At 40.6% G+C, this 12,263-nt stretch overlaps 1 protein-coding gene and 1 pseudogene across 1 annotated transcript; both read left to right on the top strand.

The window, feature by feature from the left end:
• The window catches only part of LOC142451698 (ubiquitin carboxyl-terminal hydrolase MINDY-3 pseudogene), a 28,269-nt pseudogene extending 27,943 nt beyond the window's left edge, over window positions 1-326 (top strand).
• On the top strand, window positions 259-3,408 carry LOC142450428 (uncharacterized). Its single transcript, XM_075552327.1, is given in 2 exon segments — window positions 259-1,163; window positions 1,166-3,408. Coding segments are annotated over 2 exon segments (1,785 nt in total). The 5' UTR covers window positions 259-691; the 3' UTR covers window positions 2,479-3,408.
• Window positions 3,409-12,263: the final 8,855 nt, after the last annotated feature.

Genomic DNA, 12,263 nt, shown 5'->3' on the forward strand with positions numbered 1-12,263 from the left:
TAAAAGCATTCAGGTCTCTGCTTTTCTTACCTTGTGACTCACAGGATGATGACGTTCTAGTACAGGTTGTCCCTAAGGACGAAACAAAACAGTTGCTGTTTAGTCAGTGCCAATTCATGGTGACCCCGTGTGTATCTAACCTCCTGAAATGTAAACACTTGTGTGAATAAATAGACTTCTCCAAAATTTAAAGACTGTGAAAAATATTTGACGATCACCAATCTCTGAAATTTATAGAAATCCTCAGCGGATGCTCGGCGGCCCGCGCTGGACCGTCCCTGCCCGCCCTCGGCGTCCCTGACGGCACTTCGGCTGCAAAGCCCTGATCCCGACGCGGGTCCGAGCTTTTGTTCCCGCACGTGGAGTCTAGAGCGACTCGGGACCACGAGCCCTGATGATGTAGTGGTTACATGTTGGGCTGGGACCCGCCTGGTCGGCAGTTCAAAACCACCAGCAGCTCTGCAAGAGAAAGACTGAGCTTTCTACTCCCTTAAACTGTTACAGTCTCAGAAACGCACAGGGCGTTGCTGTGCGTCAGCATGGATTCAATGGCAGTGCTGATTTCCCAGGAGCAAGACTGATAAGTGAAGAGAGGATTGGAGGACCGGAGGCTTGGTTGTCATCATTAGCCATTTTAACCGGACAGCACACTGATTATAAGAACTTCATGGCATAAGAGGGGGGAGGGAGAATGAATTTACCTGCAATTTCCTGGCCACCAAAGAAAATGATTGAAGCCCAGAAAATGTTAACCTTGGAGGATGTGGCTGTGAACTTCACCTGGGAGGAGTGGCAGCTCCTGGACCCGGCTCAGAAGAAGCTGTATCAGGATGTGATAGTAGAGAACTACAACAACTTGTTATCAGTGGGGTATCAGGGAAGCAAACCAGATACACTCTCCAAGCTGGAACAAGGAGAAGAGCCGTGGATAATAGGTGATGAAATCCATCATATAAACCACCCAGAAATCAAGAGAGTTGACAGCCACCTGAAAGAGCACTTTCAGCACCACAACTTTCTCGAGACAATGGAGCAAGGCCATGGAGCGACTGCATTGGGAAATATCATTTTCCTGAGCGAGACTCATTTTCCCCTCATGCAAAATCATGATATGTTTGGTTTCTATAGGAAAACTTTGAAATCCAATCCAAGTGTAGTCAGCCAGATAGAAGATTGGAAATCAAGGATCCTGCCAAGTTTAATGGCCCTAGAAAATTCCTGCATGGACAACATGAACAATATTATGGTAACTTTCAACCCCCTGACACTTCAGAACTCCTCATCGCTCATCCTCAAGTCTTTAAACAGCAGAGAATTCACAGACTACAGCAAGCCCAGGCATATGTTGAATGTGGCCAAGACTACATCAGGAAGGCTCAACTCATTCACCGTGGGAACAATTGTACAGGAGAGGAACTCCATGGATATAGTCACTATGGCAAATCTTCGAGACTTTTCATGTTCATCCAGCATCAGAAAACTCATCCAGAAGAGAAATCCTATGGTATCATTGACTATAGAAAAGGATCCACTGTGAAGCACAGTCTCGCCGTACATCAGCAAGCCCATATGGTTGAAAAACCCTACATCTGCGGCCAATGTGGCAAAGGTTTCACAATGAGGCGCTATCTTATGACTCATCTGCGCACGCATTCTGGACAGAGGCCCTATGTATGCAATGAATGTGGGAAAAACTTCACTGTGAAGAGTAACCTCATTGTTCATCAGCGAACTCATACAGGGGAGAAACCTTACGGATGCAATGTATGTGGAAAAGCCTTCACCATGAAGCGCTACCTGGTTGTACATCAGCGCACTCATACAGGAGAGAGACCCTATATATGCAATAAATGTGGAAGAGGCTTTACTGTGAAGAGCAATCTTGTCGTACATGAACGATCTCATACAGGGGAAAAGTCCTACATATGCAATGAATGTGGAAAAGCCTTCACTGTGAAACGCACTCTCATTATACATCAACGGACTCATACCGGAGAGAGATCCTATATATGCAATGAGTGTGGAAAAGCCTTCACCACAAAACTCACTATGGTGATACACCAGCGGACGCACACCGGAGAGAAGCCCTATGAATGCAACGCGTGTGGTAAAGCCTTCAGCCAGATGATCAGCCTCATACAACATGAGCGGTGCCACACAGGCAACACTCCATTTGTCTGTACGGAGTGTGGCAAATCCTACTGCCACAAATACGGCCTGATCACCCATCAGAGAATTCACACAGGAGAGAAACCGTATGAGTGCAGTGAATGTGGGAAAGCTTTCACCACAAAGTTGGTTCTCAATGTGCATCAAAGAACTCATACAGGAGAGAGGCCCTACAGATGCAGCGATTGTGAGAAGGCTTTCTCCCACTTATCAAACCTTGTTAAACATAAGAAAATGCACACCCAAGAAATGGGTGCATTTGGTCAAGAGGGAAGTTCCTTTCTGACAAAGTCGGAGCTCATTACATAAACATGATCTCATGTAGAAGGGAGAAAAAACAAACCATGAATACAGGAACTGTGGGGAAGGTCTCTGTGGCAATTTAGCCCTCTTGAAACATCAGTAACTTGGAGAGGATTAAAATGTAATTGGTTTGAGTCTACATACGTCATGTGAGATAGATACCCTAGGGTGATTGAACAATATGGCTGGAAGCAAAACTTGTTCAATGCAGTGAATGTGGTCGTGCCTTTAGTGATCATTACTTCACATTTTCTGTCAGCGAAAAACATTGAGAAATAAATGGAACACTGAATGTGGAAATGCCTTCGGACAATTGTCTGTCCCTCGAGTGCATATTTATACTGAAGTCAGCCCTATAGACTAGATCTATTTTGTTGTTACCATAGATTATCATAGAACTTCTAGCTGATACTAATATAATGACCATTTGGGCAGGTTCTTAAAAAACAAAATGTTAGTAACTGTCGGAGTTCACACTAGAAGAAAACTTGAAAGTGACAATGACCACGGCAGTATTTTGGTAATGTATTTTGTTGCATCTTTTATCACAAAATAGGGAAATAAAATTTATGAATATGCTAAATATAGAGCCCTATTAGGGAACTATCCGAAGTCACAGAACTCATGAAGATGATTGCAGGCGTGTTAAAATGAATGTTTTCCTGTGCTTTTTATTCCATATCACCTCGTCTAACCAATAATATAACCTCGTCTAACCAATAATACTCAGTGTGCATTTTCAGGCTAGATACCTTGAACTTTACTCCTGGTTGCCTTGCCATTGTCTATAATTTTGAAAGCCCGCCTTACTGTCCTTCCCACTCATTTGAATTCTTACATATAATGTAGGAGTGCCTGATGACCATCCTCACGTGTTATGTTTCGTCTTCCTGTCTTTTGAACTGTATTTCATTGTGAGTTTTAGCTTCTGAGTACTTAAGAAAGGAAACTTAAAAAAAAAAAAAAGAAATCCTCAGCACCCTGACAACAAAAAGACATTACAACTTAAAAATAAGCAGAGTCCATGAGCAGACGGTTCACTCTAAAAGACAGACAAGCGACTAACATATGAAGAAATACTTGCAATGACTAGCCATTAGAGAGGTGCTAATGAAAACAAAGTGGTATATCTTACACCAGAAATGACAGAAAAGTCATAAAAATGCAGAAAACAATTCCTGGTATGGATCTGAAGAGTTCGTAGCTCTCTTACACTGCTGATGGTTCTATCAGCTGGCACAACCACTGTGGGGAATATTAGGCCATGTTCTTTAAAAATCTGGTAATGTAAATATCATAGGATCTAGCATCCCCCTTCTAGGTGTATATACTACAAAAGCAAGAGCTGACATGAATGAGACCCATGTGTAGCACATTAACCACAGTACCAAAAAGATGGAAGCCACCTAAATGCCCACCAATGAAAGAATGGATAAACAAGCTATGGTACATGCTCACAATGGGACACTACCCAATGTTAAAGAATAATGAAGTATTTGTGAAATATTTCATAACATAGGTGAATCTAGAGGGCATAGACTGAGTGAAATAAGTCAATAAAAAAGCAAATATCATATGAGGCTACCTTATAAAAATTCCAGAAAGAGTTGACACAGTAAAGGAAATATTCTTTGATGGTTACAAGGGATGGGTAGGGAAAGAAAGAGTATCCTCATATTAGATGTTGTTGCTGTTGTTAGGTGTTATCAGGTGGTTTTGCCCCATAGCCACCCTGTGTGCAACAGGACAAACCACTGCCAAGGCCTGCCCCACCATCGCATTTGTTCTTATGTTTGAGCCCATTTTTGCAGCCCCTGTGTCAAACTTTTTCTGTCATGTGCCTGCCTTATTTTCCCTTGCCCTCTCCTTTACCAAGCACCATGTCCTTTTGTCTAAGAACTGATCTCTCCTAAAAATATGTACAAAGTATGTACAATGAAGTCTCACCACGCTTGCCTCAAAGGAGCATTCAGGCGGTACCCTTCTGAGACAGATGTGTGTGTTTTGTTTCGTTTCATTTTTCTGCATCTCATGGTACTTTTACTATTCCCCTCAGGTACCATATTTCAAATATATCAATACTTCTTTGGTCTTCCTTATTCACTGTCCAATTTTCTCATGCACGTGAGGTGATTGCAAAAAAACCACGGTTTGTGTCAGGTGCACCTAAGCCCTCAAAGAAACCTCCTTGCTTTGTAACCCTTTAAAGAGGTCACGTGCAGAAGAGTTCCCGAATGAAGTGCATCGTTTTCTCTCCTGAACATTGTGAGTCCAGCAAGAAGAAATCCCTGGCAACTTCAAATTGTTATTCACTTATCATGAAATTAATTATGCATGATAAGATTTTCTTAGGATGTGTGTTTTCTTCACATTGAGTTTTAATCCATATTGAAGGCTACAAGCCTTGATCTTGATTAACTTGACAGAAGACTTGTAATAGCTTGGGTGAAGGGAAAGGCAGCATACATAGGTAGACACACATGCTATACAGATGTGGAAAGGCAAGTGGACTAACAAGTGAATGTAGGTTTGGCAGAGGCTATGTGCATTTGTGCTTCAAATATATCCAATGATATAAGAGCATAATCATAAAACAAAACAAAAACCCATTGCCACCAAGTCCATTATGGTCTAAAGTGGTCCTATGTAGGATAGCCAAGACTGTAAATCTTCACTAGACCAGGCAGGTTCATCTTTCTCCTGTAGGGTGGCTGTTGGGTTTGAACTGCCAACCTTATACTTTTCAGCTAAATGCTTCTCATGTACGACCCTCTGAACTTCTGATTATAAAATATGCATGGGGTGAAATTGTGAAAAACCTGTTAGCGATAACCAAACCCTTTCGCAGAATGCGTCATTGGGCTTGGAGATGTAAGACTGCATCACAGAGAACATCTAGGTGGTCAACTGGCATCCCACAGTTTATGTGATTAGTGTTCTGCATCCTACATTCAGCCATGGTCTTAAATGCTTGGGAGAAGCCATCCAAGATGAAGTCCTTGGTCTCTCTGTGTCTAGAACAAAGAAGAATAGAAAAAATAAAAAAGGCAAGGAAACAATTTAGTCCAGAGGACTAATGAGCCACATAAACACCAGCCTCCACTGCCTTGAGACCAAAAGAATGAGATAGTATCAGGATCACACTAGAGAACTCAGAGAGAAAGGGCGGGGGAAAGTAGAGCAATACTCAAATAATTTTTTAAAACCAGTTATTGATATGATAGAAGTGCATGGAACCCCTGAGACTATGGTCCTCTGAAGCCCTTCAAGCCTGGAACTCACCCCACCTAAAGGACCAACTTCAGCCAAACACAAGTCAGGCCTCTAGGGTGACTAATAATACCTGGGAGGAATGTACTCTCAGAAAAGCAACATTATCAGACCAAAAGGGCAGTGTGTGCACAAAATCATAGGCCAAAGGGCAAGATGGGCAGGGAAGGGTTAATGGAAGTAGTCTAACCAGGGGGAAATGGGAAGACTACTCTTACTTTGAGGAAAGGGCAGCTGATGTTATTGGGGTTTAGGTGGGGTGGTGTAAATTGCTGAATAGGAAAATCATTTTCATGGTAAATTCCCCTCCAAATGACAACAAAATGTTGAAATTGTTTAATTAATTAAAATTTCAATAAAAAAATAACTTCCCTCTAAGGTTTTCACTGGATATCTTTTTCCCCCCAAACATTGCCAAGCACTTCTGGTACCAACCTTTCTATTAGTAGCTGAGCATTTAACCATTCACATTCCCAAAAGAGGGATAAAGGATGGCATCCCAATCCTTGACAAGTTTGCCCTGACAAAAACTCCGACACCCCATGGGTCTTGGAGTTTCCATTTCCCTACCTGTGCCCAGCAACAAACATCTAACATCCAACTAGTTGCTTCTGGAGGAATTAGAGTTTATAATGCATCGAACCAAAGTAGCGTAATAAATCCCTGGCTCTTGAAGGAGAAACCAATCTCAGAAATAATTCTTTAAAACTTGTGTTATTTTTCAGTACAGGGGTGAATGTGCTATCTGAGTTCAAACCCAGTAAACCTATTGGGTAGTGGAGTTAACTTAATGAAGGCCAATGCTTTGCTCTGTTGTGCACAGGGTCCTCATTAGTCAGAGCCATCTCAAATGCCACTGATAGAGATGTTGACAACACCTCTTTTCTTAGAATATTGTTTGATAATTAAATGAGAGAATACATATAAAATGTCTGTTAAGATACTTTGTAATTGATAGCCACAATAGATGTTGCTGGGTGCTGTTGAGCTGATTCTGACTCATACTAACAAAATGGGACAGAGCAGAACTGCCCCTAGGATTTCCCTCTGTCTCACACGACACTATCGTATGTTTACAGGTCTGCGTTCTGTTCTTCATAGCACTGACCATACAGAACTCATAGACAATGCTCACGATGTATCGTGAATGTTAACAGGTGGGAGTTATTCAAGTGGAAAGTCTCAGCCTAGAGTTGTTTGTCAGGACATGCTCCCAGCTACAATGTTCTTTCAGGGCTGCCAATACATGCCCAAAGGGCACTGCTATTCCACTATAAGCTTCCATCTTGAAGGCACTCAGCTCCACTTTTGTGAGTGGGAAAATCCACCTCTCAAAACAGTGTCCAGAAGCAGCCCATGCTACAAGCCAATCTCTTGCCCAGAAGCTCTCAGTGTTGTTTGCTCTGTGAACTGTGAAGTCCACTGCTCTGTCTTCTGCTCTGAATCATAGTCCTGCTACTGCTGCTCCTCTGTCACTCTGGCATCAGTGCTGTCCTGGATCAAGAAGACTCACTGTTCAAGAATCCCACAGTCTAGTCAACAGACTCCACTCCTGGCTTTTGCGGGTAGTGGAATTTCTTCCCCCCTGCTTCATAAAAGCTCATTTTATAAGGTTTTCACATTTAATGCCACAGATGCTCATTTTATACCATTTTATGTCATTCTGTGCGGGCACAATGGCAACCACAATGAAGCTTATCACAGCACGCACAACTGAATCCCATCAGTACCCCGCCCCACCCCCCTTTCCTCCCCAGCCCCCTCGGGAACAGGTGGGAGCTCCAGAGACTATGGCTAGAAAGCTCACGTTAAAGAGCTCACTGGCCTGCAGGGTCTAAGGCTATCATCAGGTTGCTAGTTCTTTCTCCCACAAAGCCATTGAATGTGTTTACACAGCTGGACACTTAGGCCAGAATAATAGCAGTAGCGGCAATATTATTCTTATCAGTAGAAGTAACAAGAGCTATGCGGTCGGGAATGAGGATGCCTAAATAAGTCTTGGAGGCTAAAAGGAAAGCTGCCTAGCAAAAGCAAAAGGGGTTATATTATTTCTTTGTTCTATGGACTTGATTGTCTACATTTCATCTCTGAATCCTTATGAATGGTAAATCTCTGGCCAGGGTGATAACTACATTGCAAGCACAACTTCAAAGTTTTCCTCTGATATATTTTATTATGATAGATTTATATTTCATGTTTTCGAGAAAGTGGCAGTGAAGTTCATGGTGCCTAGCTATCAGAAAGAATCTTGTCTTAAAGGCTTGTCTTAAAACAAGCGGCTACCTGCGTGAACTGTCAACTAAGTCCTCATGGAAGAAGCTCACTAGCCTGAGTGATGTAAAGACTGCAAATAGTGAAGTCCAAATCCAGAAAAGGAAATTCTATCAGAGCTTAACTTGTGAATACGTGTTTTGCAGAAGACTATGGACAATAATGGAAGACCAAAATCCATTTTCAGGGTCCACAATGAATTAAGCCTTCAATGAAAAAAGTTTTGTTTAGTCATTGTTGTTGGTTTTTGTTTGCTTGCATTCTGTTTGTGTTTTACATGATTTTTTTGTAAATAAAATCCATCATAGGTAAATCTATAGATAGTAGCTGTTGAGAATTTCCTAAGGGCATGGCAGGGGAGGAAGGGATGGGGAAGGGCTGGGAATATAACAATAAAAAGTCTAGGAAGAAAATCTTCTGAATTTGGTTGGGGTAATTACTGCACAACTCTTCTTAATAATGACTGAATGATCATAATGTATGAAATGTGAAGTACATAGCAAAACACATTTTTAAAAGGACGAAATGAACAGATGCTTCTAATTCATACAAAGGTGTTCATTTGGCTGCCTGTGTGGCTTCCACGGGCATTTGATCTAACCTACCCACCCAGATATGATGGATTGTGTAGGCCACCATAGACAACATCCTGTGAGTTTGTGATTAAAAAAACACACCTTTCTCTATAGGTTGTACATGTTATGAGGTCAGGATGGCATTAGTTATCTATTGCTAAAAATTCTAAAATGCAGTAGCTTCTAAAATGCTACTAATAATTTATTTATTCATGCATCTGCAACTTGAGTAAGGCCAGGGAGGAATGATCTTTCTCTGTTGTACACAAGATAACCTAAGACAAGTTCCCTTGGAGCCGGAGGTTCCCCTTCAATATGACACACTCATTGCTAGCAAGTTGGTGAGGGCTGTTGGCCATGAGTCCAGCCAAGACCAGAAGCCTCATTACCTCTCCGTTGGGTAATGTTGGCCATGAAGCCAGCCAAGACCAGAAGCCTACTTACCTCTCCATTGGGTAATATTGGCCATGAATTCAGCCAAGACCAGAAGCCTACTTATCTCTCCATTGGGTCCTCTCTACCAGCCGCTTATTTGGGTTTTCACACAGCAAGATCAACTCAATACAGCTTGTGTAGCAGCTCGAGTCTCCTAGGGAGGGTCTCAAGAAACATTAGAAACTGTTGAATATTCTTACAGAGCCATTTGCATGGCCTTTTTGGCTTAGCCTCAGGAGTCCAACAACTTCAGTTCTACAAAACTTGCATGTTGACACTGATTCAGGAAAAAATATATATACGATCCATTTCCTGTAGTAGAAATATTAAAGTCTCACTAGAACATATTGTCATAGCCATCTTTGAAAGTTAAAATCTGCCCCAAATACCATTTATTTCTCCCCAACACAGAATCTAGCATACGATCTGCATGACCTATGTGTTGTTAGCTGTCTATGAATCGAATCCTGACTCGTGCACAATGGAAGGAAACAATTACCAGTCCTGTACATCCCCATGGTAAGTTTCAGATTAATGCCAGGCCTGTCTTCCACCACAATATGGATAATTCATTAGGTTTTCTAGTTGAATGAATAGTTTTAGTCAATGAAAAACAAAGAAACAAATTTATAATACTACTGCAGGGTTTTTTGCTGTCTTACAGATATCTAATCTTCAGTATCCCATCTGGCTCCTGGCCTGAAATTGTACTTTTTAATCTAGATACTTAGCTTTGTATGTCTACAGTTGAATCTGGAGTCTGAAACTCATCTTGGAACTAAGAAAATGATTATAAAAAACAATCTTCAAGAGTGCTTTTGAAGAGTAATAGTTTGAATAAATGAGGTGGAGTTTGATTATAAGGATTTATCACATAATCAAAGAATATTATAAGAAAGAAAAATAATTCTGAGGAAAGAACATAATTGAATTGAACCACTGTGGTTGGGATGAAGGAAATGACAAGCAATTGGGGCAAATTCTGGGGGAAGAAGCATCTGCCGAACTACATTTAATTAATGAACAGTAGCAGAAGAGAGTACTCTGAAAAGATTAGAGATAGCAATTGAGGCTGTACCTCCTGGGAGATACTGGATGACTGAAGTTCTTCTGCGTGTGATGTGATTAAAATAATCAACGAGAATGTTGAACATTGAATCATGATTTAAAGATTTGATGTTCCTATTGGAAGCTGTAGCAAACATCAAAATACAATTTCTGGTTGATCTAGGAGCATAGGGCAGACCACCAAGAATATACTAGCTGTTTTCAGAAGCCAGAGTAGAAGTGTCTTATGCTATTCTTATTGCAACATGACATAATCCAATCCGTGAAGAGTTCAGTTTTGTGACCTTTCAAAACAGAAGTTGCAACTGAAACTTTATAATGCCGGATGCATAACAGATTGTAAATCTCCTCTATGTTGTGTATACATACGTTTTTATTTTGTGGGTGGGGGCGGGGGGAGCTGTCTGACATTCTTAGTGAAGAGGAAACCCACTCAACTTCAGAATAAAACCAAAATAGCCTGATGTTGATTATATTGATTTTGACTTCAGCAAAAGAAAGGTTTTCTTTAATTCCTCCAGAATGGCTGATATTTTCCCCAAATTTGATTGAATTTAAGGGAATATAAATATGACTCATTCATTCTCTTCTTTTGTGCTACAAAAAATTGTAAAAGGAGAAAGACAAACACAGCTTTAGCTAATGGCCTCTAGAGTGTCACAAATTCAGAGTAAGAGATGACAACAACTCTCTTCCTTTAACTTATGACTGTAGCAATCTGTCTGCTGTCCTGGTAATTACCATTCATTGTCATTTTTTTCTTTCCTAGATCCTTATTTGCAATAAAAATATAATATAACTGAAAGAACTTACATAAAATATGCCTCAAAATTTGATGGTATATTTATCTGCAACTTATGGCCTACAATATAGAAATTAAAAGATTATTAACTTTAAAGAATACATAGAATATTATTTTTGCCTTTTTTCCAAAATCAATTTATTGGGAGCTAATACAGATATCATCCCATAGTTCAATCACATCAATCATTAATGTACGTTGCTACCACAATCAGTATCAAAACATTCTCTTGAACTCCTTAACATCAGCTCCCTTTTACCTTTCCCCCACAGTAGCCCCTCAAAACCCTTATTGTACTTGCTGTATTTATAAGTTCATCAATCCTGGGTTTCAAATACTGCAAAACAGAAAAACATTTAACAAAAACTCAAGAGGGTTACCCCAAATGACATAATACATCCGAGATAAATCCCAACATGAAAAACAGTAACAACAACCCACAGAAAATGTTGAAAATCAGATAAGGCCCAACTCTTGATATACACTCAAACTTGCGAAGATATTACTACGTACCATTTCCAATGTTTAAGTGGTCAAGGTATTACTTAGAAGTTTACTTGTGTATGTTACATCATGCCTACATTGGTGTTGCTTGCTAAGAAGAATTTTTGAAATGTCTTGATGTTTGTAAATATGTAAGAATTAAAAAAAATACATGGAGGGCTGGCCAGTAGCAGAAGACCCACCAGAAAGTCAGCCTAGGTGGGGGGAGATCTGCCATTAGCAGAATATAAAGTTTGGCTCTACAGTCTGCCAAGCCTTTCAGATTAGCTAAGGGACCTTTAGACTTCTCCAAAATATCTCTCTCCATAAAGTCACTCTTTCCTTTAAAAAAAAACAAGGAATTTATTTTTGAAAAATAAGAATTAAAAAGTAATTATGTGTCTTCATTGGCATAATCAGAACTCTCAAGATACCTGAAGCAGGAAACCCGTAAGCTGTTCTACATGATGTCATGAACTTGGACGTGGGGATTCAAAATATTGAAAATTCCCATAACAGACTAAAAATATTGTATAATGAGGCATTGATTACCTCTTCAAAATGATACCAAATAGCAGCGCATAAAAAAACACACCGGAGTCTTGGCTACAGCTTCCAGGAAGACTGTGACCCACCACCCCAAGGAAGATTTCTTCATTCTTCTCAAACACAGGACTACGGAATTTCCTCTCTCTGCCTTTTACAACACTAATCACTACCTTTAATTAGGTTTGTATTTGTGCTTGCACATGTTTCATGTATCTCTCCGTCACTAATAGAGGGGCTCCTTGATGAAGGGATTGATAGTGATCTGTGTTCATCTCTGAATGTTCAGACCTAATACTGGACTGAAGTCCCCAGGGGGTGGGGGGGGCGGTGAGGTTAGG

The sequence above is a fragment of the Tenrec ecaudatus genome, chromosome 6, assembly GCF_050624435.1.
Source record: "Tenrec ecaudatus isolate mTenEca1 chromosome 6, mTenEca1.hap1, whole genome shotgun sequence".
Taxonomy (NCBI): Eukaryota; Metazoa; Chordata; class Mammalia; order Afrosoricida; family Tenrecidae; genus Tenrec; species Tenrec ecaudatus.